The 13243-nt window shown below is 43.9% G+C and overlaps 1 protein-coding gene across 1 annotated transcript in view; it reads left to right on the top strand.

Annotated features, from left to right (window-relative positions):
• RGL1 (ral guanine nucleotide dissociation stimulator like 1) overlaps window positions 1–13243 on the top strand; it is a 52918-nt gene that overhangs the window by 30880 nt on the left and 8795 nt on the right. The window contains exons 5-9 of the mRNA XM_054286106.1: window positions 3035–3219; window positions 6672–6796; window positions 7444–7659; window positions 10782–10885; window positions 11944–12028. Of these exons, the coding sequence (XP_054142081.1) occupies window positions 3035–3219; window positions 6672–6796; window positions 7444–7659; window positions 10782–10885; window positions 11944–12028 (715 nt within the window). The remainder of the gene's footprint in view (window positions 1–3034; window positions 3220–6671; window positions 6797–7443; window positions 7660–10781; window positions 10886–11943; window positions 12029–13243) is intronic.

Below are 13243 nucleotides of genomic sequence, written 5' to 3'. Positions count from 1 at the left end.
ATGCTGTCTTTAATTCCGATCAGATCCTGTCAGGACTTTTAGGGTTGTTTTCCTAGTAGAGAAAGGCCATGGAGAATTCCCGTGTGGTGGGAGGGTCTCATTTCCCACCTCCCCTGTGCCCTGCTGAGCTGACAGAGCTGTTGGACCTGGAGCTGCCACAGCCCTGTGACCTGTGCAGCTCATGGGCACCGGGGGTAGGTGAGTTCTTGGTCCCAGTCTGTGAACAACAGGCTCAGATACACTTCTCCACCTACTTGGACAGGTTTTGGAGACCGAAACCTTCAGAGATGGGCTCCAATCAAAGCTGGTGTGGAAATTAGAAGACTTTCTGATAGGTGTGAGACTTGAAAGCATTGCTCAGCAGAGCCTGGAGTCTGTGGCCAGCAGCACAGGAGTTAAGCATTGAGGGGTTTTTTTTGTATGGGCAGGAAAGGAAAAATTTATAGCTCATAATCAACCCATGAAAAATGTAGTCTGTAGTGTTTCTTTCCTGTCTGAGCTCTTGAAGTCCCCTGTTCCTATCTGAGACTGAGTGTGGAGAGTTTCTTTGCAAGGACAGCAAATATAAAGCTACTGCAAGATATGGGCAAGTGTCCAGCCCATGTCTGGAAAGCTGCATTATTCCCTGGCACTCCAGTAGAACAGCTGGGCAGCAGGAGAGCACTGGGGCACAGTGTACCTCTTCTCTCTTTCCCATTTCCCCTCTTGACTGAAATGATTTTGCTGGCAAATTCAGTGTCTGTAACAGCTGTGAACTCTTCACCCTGCTCTGGGAGACTGGATCTGTCTTAAACTCTGTTTATTGTTCAGCTTAAGAAAGTGGCCACCAACCAAGCCTCTGGAAACTGAGCTTAGTGTAGAGAGTGCGAACAATATTAGTGCAAAAACTTGCCCTGGGGAGAGGCTCCTCCTTCCAGATCATGGCTGAATTGGCCAGTGGTTGTAGGAATAGGACACCTAGCCTGGCTTTGGGAATGGGGGAATGACGGTCTGTGATGTGAGTGGGAGCACAGAGCAGGAGGAAATGCACTGTCTGGGCATGGAGTGAGGCACAGTGCTCCCTGCCTGTGGGGGAATGAGAGGAAAATGCTGTGGGCACAGGACAGGGGTGTTTGTGGCTGTTGGTGCTCTGTGGCAGCATTCTGGGTGTGTGTGGGGCTAGAGGGGACAGCTGAAGCTGGGAGGGTGGTGGCAGAGTCTGGGAGCATCACTGGGACCATCTGCCTCTTGTGGTGTTTCCTGGCTTGGGCTGTGGAGCTGGTCTGGCGCTGCTGGCTGTGCCACAGCTTGCAGTGAAACCTGAAATCCAGAATGTGTTTGCATGTTAATTTTTGATTGTAAATACTTTTTGTAGCTCTGAAATCATAATTCCAGCATTTCTCCTGTCAGCAAGCCTAACCAAAGAATGTTACCAACAGATTTTCAAATACTTTAACTGAAAATTCAAAGTTGCCACATTATCAGAACAAGAAGGGGAAGAAACAACAGACTTAAATGGATGCAAGTTGTATGAAATCTGTCTGGTATTAAAAGTTAATTGAGTTTTGAGGAAAACCTACAGAATTCAGATGAGACACAGAGAGTAGGAGAAACTCTCTTTTCTCTTTCTTAGCTATTGATTTATTTTGGATGCGGCTGAGCAGCTGAGTTAACCAGAGACTGCTCTGGTTTCCCAGCTTGCAGCAGGAATGTGCCAGTATTTGTACACAGCTCCAATGGAAAGTTTCCTGTGCTGGAAGAGACTTGAGATACAGAAATGGTTTGGAGACATGGAAAGTTCAGGGCCTTTTTCTCAGGATGTTTAGGTGTTTATTGTGCTTTTTATTCTGAAATAAGGACCTTAAAGTTTTAAGAAAAGTGGTTATTTTTTAGTAATTTTCTATTTTTGCTACGCTGAGTTGAAAATTGTCAACAACATTGCAAATTATGTCTGGAAAACCATAGCTTAAAATGTCTTATTTTCTTACAAAATCCTGTTGAAATGATGATAAATCCCTGCAAATGTGGGATCTAAGGGCATTTCCACAAACATATATTGTGCAGTATCTAAGCACCAATCTAATAGGTGGATGTGGATGAACACCTGCATAAATCAGGGAAAGCAAACAGACAGATCACTTCCCCCCTCCTCCCTGCTTCAGGCAGGATGGAAACCACACTGAGTCATCAGCTCTGCTTTCCCTCATCCCCCTCAGTCTGTAGAAGGATTGTGCATGGGCTGGTGTTCTTTAGCTGCATGCACTAACGAAGTCTGCGATAACTTCCCTGAGCAAGATCCAGTGGTGCTGCATCTCCTTAAGCATCCTTCCCTGCTCTGCCAGCATGAGCAGGACACCCTTTTTGCCTGCTGTAGTTTGACAGCCCCTGCTTGGTTTGTGCTGAGGATGAAATGAAGACCCTGCTGATGGATTTCCAGTCACTAGGATCAGCAGGCCCACCGTGTCTCCTGTGGCTCAGCTCTGGGCACTCCCAGCTGGCTCTGGCAGGGCAGGCTTGTGCTGCAGCGAGGGTTTATCCCCCAGATGAGGCAATCCCACTCACTGTGTGTGCCTAGGGGGTCAGGTTGGGGATTTCCTCCTTTTCCTCCATGAGAGCCACAGTTTCATGAGCAGGCAGGCTTTGTGCCAAGGCTGTAGATAAGGAGGAACGTGGTGTGTTGGGATTTGCAGCTCCAGTATGATCCCCAGACCCTGCAGCTGGTGAAAGGCCCCAGAGGAAGCATTTGATTTAGCATTTCCACTGGGAAGGAGCCATGAATACCTTGTTTCCTCCCTGTTATTTTCCCACAACATCCCAGGGAGTGGTTATGGGGCAAACACTGAGCTTACCCCAGTGGCCCAAGACCGAATAAAGAAATTCTGTGGTGCTGTTGATGGTGTGTGTAACGTGTGGTGTTGTTAAACATGGCTGTGGTACAGCTCAGCACAGATGCTTCAGGTGGGCTGTGAATGTCTCATGTGCTTGTGGCTCTGGTGGGTGCAGGTACTCTCAGTTCCATCTGGATGCAAACTGTGTTCTCTGTGTTTCCTTGCAGTGAAATAGCATCAGTCTTACGGGCCTGGCTCGATCAGTGCTCGGAGGATTTCAGGGAGCCCCCTGACTACATGTGCTTGCTCAAGTTGCTGGATTACCTGAAGAACAATATGCCCAATTCTGACATGGAGAGTAGGGTGCAGAACCTCTTGAAGCAGTTTCAGAACCAAGAAGTAGAAGCTGTTGGTGAGTTACCATTCCCTTCTCTCTTTCTCTCTCTTTCTCTCCCAGACTGTAAGATGCCCCAGGGATTTATGTGCAGTACATTTCACCACTTCTCATGCTTATTAATAATATTGTGAGGCTCTCTCTAATAGTGTTACAGTGTGAGGTGGCCTGTGTCTGTTCATCCTGGGGTGGATTTATATATATATATATATATATATATATATATGTAATATAGCCAAAGCTTTGAGATTGCTGCAGCAGCCAACTGGTTAATTGTCAGCACACTTCCCACTTTGTCGCTGAGTTAAAACACACAGCTACTCTCTAGGTGGACTTCTCACTTAACCTATCCCCCCAAAAAAACCCCAAACAAATAAAAAACAGAGTACAGAGCTGTGACAAAATACAGCTTGAGTCACAAGCTTTGTCCTGCAGCTTTTCTTCCTAGTTACCAACTTGTCTAAGGAAGTGCCTGTGGGTGTTTTTTCCTATTGGAGAGGCTGGCTGCTGGTATCCAAGGACAGAGGAAAATGTTATGTTATTGGGGGTCACAGGCTGCTGGAACAATAGTGAACTGTAGTCACACAAACCTGACACATCCCCATATCCTGGTCAGAAAACTTCCTGTGCTGGAGCTGGGGAGTGGGGGGAACTCACACAGGGTGTGAATGAGAACTGGAATCAACTTCCACCTTTGGTAGAGGGGTCAGAGAGAATAATTCATGCCATAAATGATAAAGGAAATGCCAGAAAAAAAACCCACTTTCATTCCATGAAAGTCACGTCTGCCGGATGCTCCAGAAATACCATGTCAATGTATAATACTGTGAAATGCCAAAATAACTCAGTCATGAACAGGAAAAGGAGGAATGCCCAGAGCCCAGGCCCTTACTGAGCACAGGTAAGGAACAGGATGGCTCAGATGTTGCTGATGTTTCCTGGGTTGGGTTCCCCCAGCTCAAACAAAGATAGAGACATGGAGACATGGAAAGTTCAGTGCCTTTTTTCAGGAAGTTTAGGTGTTTATTGTGCCTTTTATTCTGAAATGAGGAACTTTAAAAATTTAAGAAAAGTGGTTATTTTTTAGTAATTTTCTAGTTTTGCTGCACTGAGTTGAAAATTGTCAACAACATTGCAAATTATGTCTTGAAAACCATAGCTTGAATTGTCTTATTTTCTTACAAAATCCCGTTGAAATGATGATAAATCCCTGCAAATATAGGATCTAAAGGCATTCCCATAAGCATATATTGTACAGTGTCTAAGTACCAATCTAATAGGTGGGTGTGGATGAACACCTGCATGAATCAGGGAAAGCAAACAGACAGATCGCTTCCCTCAGAAAGAGGGAAAGGAAACTCATGAGAACTGTGTTTGGGTTCATCTGTTCTTCAGAGTCAACAGAAGTTCCCAGCAGTCCTGCTTCTGTATTTGTTTCCTCAAGTGACAACTGAAAACATTCTTTTTTGAGTCATAGGTGGGCCAATAGGAGTGATAACTTTTTCTAAGTTGTGGCAGAATAGAGGCTGCTTATTAGAGTAAAATAAGAGGAGAGCAATGAAATTAAGCTGTGGGATTTGCAAAAAAGAGTTTTAGGATTGCCTTACTTGCATCAGAGCTCCATCATGGTACATTTTCTTTCAAAATTCCTGATACATTTTCTGCAATCTTTGTTGATAAGTACTGTCCCAAAGCATTCCTTCTGGGTTCTGAATTTTGAAATTTGTGCTCTAATCCCACAGCTTGATTTGGGTAATCAAGCCTCTGTTCTGTGCTGCCATCAGCCATACCAGTAGATTAGATTGCAGTGCCAGCCAGGAAGATAAAAGCTGCTTCTGGCCTCAATTCTTGCAGGTTGAGCAAGCAAAGCAAGGAGAGGCAGAGGTTGCAGGGTCAGGAGGGGCACGTGCTTGTCCTCAGTGCAGTCCAGAGTCAGACTTTGAGAGGGCTGAGTGGATCACAGGGGTCCAAAGATGATCGGATACTTGAGTTCAAGGGGATTCCAGCTTGTTGGAGAGGAGGGAAAAGACTGCTCACACATCTATGAAGGAGAAAAAGAGGGGTGAAAAAAGAAAAGGAAAATTTACACTGTGCTTCAGGACCTTGTTTTAAGCATGTTGTGAGGTTTTGAGTAGGTAGGGCTGCAGCTCAGTGATGAGGATTTCCAGTTGAATTTCAAGAGCCAAAAGGAAAAGGAGGTTTTACAAAGCCAAAAGGAGTGAGATTCTTGTAGCAGTCCAGTCCAAGTCCATTTAATTATGCAAATTGTTACAAAACAGCCATGGAAAAGTAGCCTAGAACAGAGGTCTCCATTTACCCCACTGAGCTCTGCCAATAAATTGTGCAATTCAAATGTACAGATGGAAATCAGCTTGTAGACATAACTTGTTACATCAAAACTGTAGCAATTTACATTGGTGATTATGTTGTGTTAATTACTGGAGGAAGGAACAATGAAGTATTTTGAAAAACAACGATTCTCTATCACATTATCTGCTGTTGTTGCTTTAATGCTCTGCTTTAACTGGGTATGAAGTCTTGCATAACACTCTTTGTTTTTGTAAATGAAATCTCACCAGTAGTAAACTCAGTACTTTGGTTGTTGGTCTTCAGCAAGTCCCTATTTTCTTCTCCCTCCCTATGGAGTTACTGCTGCCTTACAGTAAAAAGAATTAGGATTTATTTTCAGGGAATTTCTGTTTCTTCTTCCTCTACCCTGGGAAACAAGGGCACATTTCTTGGTGTTTGAATTTTTGGTTCCCAACTTCTTGGAGCTAAAAGGTGACAAGGCAGCAGCTGTGGAACCCTCTCCTTTCTGCACTGGCTCAGGTTCCTCAGTGAGGACAGTTCTGCTCTCTCACTTCCTCTCTGCTGCCCAGTGCGGATTTAGGAGAACCATTCTGCAGAATATTGTGGGTGCTCACTGTATTCCATTTCCTGGGAAAAATTCCCTGAGAGAAAAGGTGAAGGCTGCTGGAATAAACCCTCTTCAGCATAGCCTATGTAGCCACAAAAGGTGCCAGGAAATCTGGTGTCTTATTTTATTTCTGGATAGAAGAGCATTCCTAATGCAGCATTTTGGGGGTATAACTGCAGCCTCATGTCTTTGTAGTTTGAATTTTTTTTCAGATTATAAATACTGAAAAATAGATTAACAAAACTGTGGAATACCAGTAAGGAATTTTTGTTGGGGTGTTGGTAATGCTTTTTCTTTCAGAAGAACAGTTAGCAAATGGATCAAGTCCCTTCTCTGCTAAGATTTGTTCTCTCTATTTCCTTTTACTCCACCTTTTCTTTGCCAGTTTAATCTTTGGTCATTTTCCTCACTCCAGTGGCACAGTGGGGCCATTACATCAGGCGGGGCCCTTGGGGCATTCTGCTGTAATACAGTGATGTTGCAAAATAAACACCTGCTTTGATTCATTGTTTGCTGTATAAATTCACTGAGGGGTGTTTTCCATCCTGGCCAGATGGGTTCTGCAGCACTTCCTCCAGTGACCTGGTTGATGGAGAGGACCTGGAGATCAGCAGTCCAGAAGAATTCTCCTCTTTTCAAGACCACGTTGTGGCAGAACAGTTGACATACATGGATGTGGTATGTAGAGTATTGCATATAATACAGCTTTATAAAATAAAACATTTCTTTGGTAAGTTACATTGCTTTAAGTGTAGGGTTCCAGAACAGGACTGCTGCTGGGACACAGAACACAGCTCTGTGGTTATCCCAGATGTTTCAGTCATTGAGCTTTTTCCTTCTGTCATTTTTAAGGGTTTTTTGTTGGGGTTGTTTTTTTTTTTTTTTTTTTTTTTTTGGGTTTGGTTTGGTTTGGTTTTTTATGTGTAGCCTCTTTTGCAAAAATTATTGGCACTGAGAAATAGCACATTTTAACTATAACAGTACCTGGCTTAAAGATGTCTAGGAATTCTGGACTGTAATGCTCAGATTTTGCTTTGTGTCTATCAATTCCCTTCTAAATATCATTATATTAAAAAAAATATATCTTGGTTATGCAGCTGATATAAAGGTGTCCCTAATTTTCCAAGTATTGTTTAGCTGGCAGTTCATTTGGGGCATCAAGCCCATAAAGAGTATGCCAAAGCTTATTTTAAACTAAACCAATATTTACCTTTAAGTACCATATTAGATTTAGGTCAAATTTGTCCTCTAAACCTGTATTTCTCCTTGTGAATAAAAGATTTAGGAGAAAGCTGCTGGCTTACCACACCTCTGTTTCCCTCTAGATGCTCTTCAGAAGAGTTGTGCCCTACCACTGTTTGGGATCCATCTGGTCTCAAAGGGATAAGAAGGAAAACAAGAACCTGGCTCCCACTGTCAGAGCCACCATCACCCAGTTCAATGCAGTCACCAAATGTGTCATCAGCACTATCCTGGGGACCAGGGAGCTCAAAATACAGCAGAGGGCCAAGATCATTGAGAAGTGGATTCATATTGCACATGTAAAGCATTTATTCTGTTTAATTGGGTGGGTGCCTTGGAGTGAAGCAGTTGGGAGAGGAGAAGGGGGTTGTACACATTGGTCCCAGGCCATCTTAGCTCTAATTCTTTCTGTTTTAACCTGGTTTTTTTTGTGATACCAAGTAAATATTGCCCTTCCTCTCCTCAGTTCTTCCCCACCATGGAAATGGGGTTGATACTTGGCCATGCCAAAGCTTTAGAAAAGTCCAGATAGCTGATAGCAGCACCTCTTCCCTTGTCCACTGCTGGAATCACTCCATCATTGAGTCACTGGCCTGGGCAGGCAGGACTTCAGCAGCATGTGGAATCACCTCCATGTGCTTCAGCAGAGCTTCCCAAGAGGATCTTGTAGCAGATTCCATGTTTTTATCATGTTTTTTCTAGTCTATGCAAGAAGTTTTTTTTTTTTTTCCATGCCTGCTTTACATACCTAGTTTGCTAATTTCCTAGGTTTTATTATTTTACTGTAACATTCCTCATTCCCCTTGGAGCACTGGGCAGCTGGCAATAAACAAGATCTCTCTGGAGGAGGCCATTTCAAGCACTTCCATGTGGAGGTGTGTTGACTCCTAAGAATCCCATGGATTCTTTTTGAGCTCTGCAGAACAGTCAGAAAAAGCTGAAGCCAGAGGCTTTCCAACCTTGGCAACTTCTGTGCTTCCAGAGGCAGCATTCAGTCCTGGCACCTGAGCTCTGGCAGCTGCATGGTTCAGGAAGCTGGCATGGGGAAGGGCCTGGACCTCTCCTGTGGCACTTAGATCTGCTTGTTTTTATAATCATCTGGTGGATGCTTTGTTGCCTGTGTGAAGGGATTAGGAAGTTTGATTCCCAGTTTCTGCATGCAGATCTAAGTGGCAGAGGGCACCAGCTAAAAGGGCCTGCTTCCTGGGGCAGGCTGGACAGAACTTCATCATCAACCCAAGGCAGAAGGGAGGCCTGGGGGAATCAGGGAAAGCACTGCCCTCGTCCCACTCACTCTGTGCATGGAGAACTTTGTTCTACACCCCTGCTGATTCTGTGCTTCTCTCTTTACTCAATTCATTAAGTGCTCCAGTCGTAGCATGAAACACATGAAAAATGTATGTGCACACTCTGCAGAATAATGGCACATGTACAGCAGCTGGGTGCACATTTACTGAGCTGCCCACTTCTGAAGAAAGCTGCTTGCTTTGTGCATGCAAACGAGTGTTTTGAACAGCTAGGTGCCTGAATTAGAAAATAATCCACTCATTAAAGTACAGTTATTCACTGATAACTAAGCTTAGCAGCACAGAGTTCCTCGCTTGTTATCTCCTCATGACTTTTGGATCCATTTTCTTGGTTCAAAAGATAAACTGGATATTTTCTCTAGTGCCAACCCTCTGCTCCACCTAGATCTAAGGTTCCTGAGCAGGAGCAGCCAATTTCACTCAAACAATATTTTCTTTAAAAATAAAAGGAAAAATGAAATAATTAATGTCCTGTTATGCTTAAAACTTTTAAAATCAAAGTTGTTTTTGCACAGAATTCTTTCTGGTTTTCCCTCTGTGAAGGACACAGCATGAAACAAAGTTATTAAAACCGGTCTTAAAAATTCTTCTTACATGCAAACGAAAGCTTGCTCAATTTTAGTCTGCAGTTGGTTGAACCACTGAGAACACTAAATCCAGTATTAAATGAAACTCCTACTGTGCTCTAAATTACACAGTGTGCAGTTAAGTCAAGATGGTTCCAAATTGGTTCTTCCAGTTCAAACTCCTGTTGTACTGGGAAGAAAGAAGAAAAGCTGGTAATTTGTGCCTCTAAATTCGTGTTCTCCACAAGCTAAATTTCAGGTTGAACAAAAAGAAAGGTCTCATTCTTTAACATGTCAGTCTCTGGAGAAGAGCTGTTATGTGGCTTTTTTTTTGACCCCAAGCCATGCAAAAACAGCTTTCAGTTCCAGTGAGTCCTGCCCCATGATCTTGAACTTGGTGTTTATCTGACCCAGGTGCCCACCTGCTTCAGGTGCTGTCAGCCCAGGCTTTCTGCTTAAGCCACACTTGGATAAATGGAGTCTCCTAATTAGCACAGTTTTCTGTGGGTCAGTAACTGGAAGAGCTTGTACTCTCCTTAGCTGATCAGTCACTTCTAATGCAGCTCATGAACAGAGATGCTGACGGATTAAGGTCTGACTTTTGCTCATGCTGAGGTTGCTTTACATTTGTTCAGTCCTACAAAGGAAATAAATCATGTCTGTTTTCACTGTAAGGTTCCTTTGCATAATAAGCATTATTAGGGTAAGAATCAGATTCATAAAAACATTGATAAGCAGAATTTGAGTTTGAATACATTCTTATCTCCATGCAGCAGTCAAACTGGCAGGTGTTTTGTGTGCTGGATTTGCATGTACAGACACCTGTGCTGAAGGTTGTGGCATCCAAGCTCTCGTTCTTGAGCCACCAACAGATTTCCAGGAGTCACAGACCAGACTTGCCCTCTTGCTTCCCTCCTCTTTATGAGGAATCTGTGCTACTTTTTTGAGCTTTTCATTATCCTTTTCCACCCAAGCTTTTGCCACAAAGTAGATGCACAAGAAACATCCACGGGCCAGTCTCTCTGTTCAGATTTGATCCCAACTCTGGAAAAGCTGGGAAGGTTTTTCTCTTTAACAGTGTGCACATACTTGAATAACAGGTTATTCTTTTGCATGTCTTTATTTTTAATTGACACTGAGATGATTGAGGGTTTACATTTTAAATACCACATAAAGAGGCAAAGCCTGGTTTTCTCCCTAAGGGGTAAAAGGGATTGGTAACTATAAAGAGCTTTTTAAGAAGTATAACCTTTGTGCCTTTCACCATGGCTTCATGGACTCAGTTCCACTTTTATCTTTACTTGGAGAACTGGAAGCTGTGACACCATAAATACATGAAAGCGAGGAAAACAAGCTCTAAATGCCAAAGCTTGTGCAGTGTTTGGTGGCTGGAGTGGGGAGTGATATTCTTGATGCTCAGTATTTGCACAGCTGCTGCTCAGCAGTGAGAATGTGCAGCAGGCCTGACAGGGCTCAGAGAGAGGAGCACCAAGGTCTGTACACTGCTGGCATTTAATGCTCCTGTGTTTCCAACCACTCCTTTCACAGGAATGCAGGATCCTGAAGAACTTCTCCTCCTTGAGGGCCATCATTTCAGCTCTGCAGTCCAACTCCATTTATAGACTGAAGACCACCTGGATGTGTGTTTCCAAGTAAGCCTCTCCCTCAGTTCCCAAGGGCCACAGGGCTCAGTGCTCCTTGTTTTCTTCCTTTCCTCACTCTTCCTGTTCTGTTCCTTCACTAACGTGGGTCCTGTCAGAAGAGCCTCCCATTCCTGGGATGCTCAGACCCCTCCTGTGAGCTCCTCTTTTCTGTTGAAGGGACAACCTGCCCTTTTGGATACTGAATTCTGTCCTTTCTAGCATGTTAGGTCTTCCACAACCTCCCTAGAAAAACTGTGGCACTGACTTCTCACCCAGCTCATGCTCACCACTCCCAGGTCACCACCATCTCTGCTTGTTGTCTTTTTTCCCATGAAGTTTGAGGAGATCCAGCTTGCTACAGATCCTCGCAGCTCTTCTCCTGGTGCTGATATTTACATAAAATATATTCCCAAATTACAAAATCCAGTATTGAAGATAATATTTCTTCCAGGGGAGAAAATATTTCTTCACTTTATTGTGATAATGATATTTACTGCCTGCCCCACAGATGCCAGAAGTTGCTGTCTAGAAAAGATGGTGTTCTGCTCATTCATTTTGGGGAAACCAGATTTCTTTGCCTTTGATAAATTAAAGTATCCCTCTGCTAGGCAGTATCCTTCTGTATTTCCTCTCCAAAGAAGTCGGATTTTCCTTCTGCTGCCCTGTGTTTCTGATCAAAAATATTGCCTATCTTGTCTTGGGCAAAAAACTACTCCTGCACTTATTTGCTTCCAGCTTTCCAGAATACATGGAATAGGACAAAACCTTGTGTTTTTCTGTTCCTTTGTATCCCCTGACCCATTCTCACACTGCACTGACAGTTCAAAGCCCTGCCCAGGGGCTGCTGCTGGTGTTTCTTTGCTGTCAGATGAAGCCTCACTTTGCTGGAAGCACCAGAATGTCCCACTAAGGCTCCCAGGAGATGTGCAGCATCTCACTGGGTGCATTTTGGTGCTGTTATCTTTTATAAGTAGAACTGCTAATGATTGATGAGAAACAAGCAGAAACTTGATTGGATTTTAGAGTGCTTGCTAATGACATAAATGACATTATCTTCTCCTGTGCAGGGACATCCTGCTGATGTATGAAGAGTTGTCAGAGATCTTCTCAGACCATGACAATTACCTGACAAGTAGGGAGCTGCTGATGAAGGTGAGAACTGGTGTGAGTTCAAAACTTGCGATCTCAGTGAAATCTGAGGTTTAACCCTCTTTGAAACAGGCTGCCAAAGCTCATCTCTTCTTCAAGGACCTTCCCTAGTGTTTAGGGAAGAGCAGGCTGTAGAACCTGAACTTCTTGCTGGGCTGAGGGTTGATTTCCTTGTTCCTGGAAGAATCAGTAGCTTTAGCCTGGATAGCCATAGCCAGCAGGCTCTGGCAGCAGGATCTGGGTGGACAGCAGCCCCTCAGCCCAGAAGGTCACTGGAGCAGTGCCACACCTTCAGCTGAGGAATCAGTCCAAGATGTTTATCCCATTATCCTGTACCTTTCTCAGAACTACAAAGCAGGGCTGGGAATTCTGAAGGAGCAGGCTTCCTGCTCTGTGTGTGGCCAGATGGACAACAAAGCAGGCTCTGTGTGGAGCAGTTTGACTCTTGCACTCTCCTGAGTGAACCCCAGTAAGCTGAGGAGCCTGAAAGGGGTGAGGAAGAATGGCAGGGAAGGGCTGTGTTCTGCAAAAGCTAAGGAATGTTTGTGGCAGGTTTTTTCCATCTACATAAAAAAGTTCCTATAAACTCACTAAGCAGTTCATTCTTTGGCAGTTCTGTCCAGCCAGTCTGGCATTTGTCCCTCAGCCCCTTGCCTTGGGATCTGAAACTCTGTGTTTTGCTCAGGAATGGTGGGTGAACACACTCACATCTCTCAGTCTGTTTTGTTTATCATCCATTTATCAGCATCTGTAGGTAATTTTTAAAGCAGGTGAGACCATAATAAGTATAGAGGGAAAATGTATGTTCAAAACAGCCTATTAAACTAAATATTAAAAGACAAAACAACTCAGACTGAGCCCAGACCTCTGGCTCCCAGTAAATCACTCTCCAGCTGCCCTAAGCAGATTTTAAAAACATTTTGGAAGCAGTGAGAGGAGAAAAATCCCTCAGAATAGCTAGAACCTCTCCCCTACTTTTCATCTTGGACCATTTGGAGGATTAATATCCACTGAATCCTCAAAGGCTTAGTTTTCCTTCACTGTAAATAGCCCCTGTAAGGGAAGCCATGTTGGACCTTGCCTGTCCATACTGCACATCCAAGTGTGGAGCAAACAAAATGCCATTGGTGAGGTGGCATGGAAAGGGAGCAGTGTTCTCTCCTCCTGAACAGACATTGATAATGATTTGTGACACATCTGCACAACCACTGTAAGAAA

Source organism: Melozone crissalis, unplaced genomic scaffold, assembly GCF_028551555.1.
Source record: "Melozone crissalis strain CALT ecotype California unplaced genomic scaffold, PUWL_Pcris_2 ptg000045l_1, whole genome shotgun sequence".
Taxonomy (NCBI): domain Eukaryota; kingdom Metazoa; phylum Chordata; class Aves; order Passeriformes; family Passerellidae; genus Melozone; species Melozone crissalis.
Note: the sequence above shows the minus strand (reverse complement) of the source record. Positions and strands in the feature narration are given on the sequence as shown.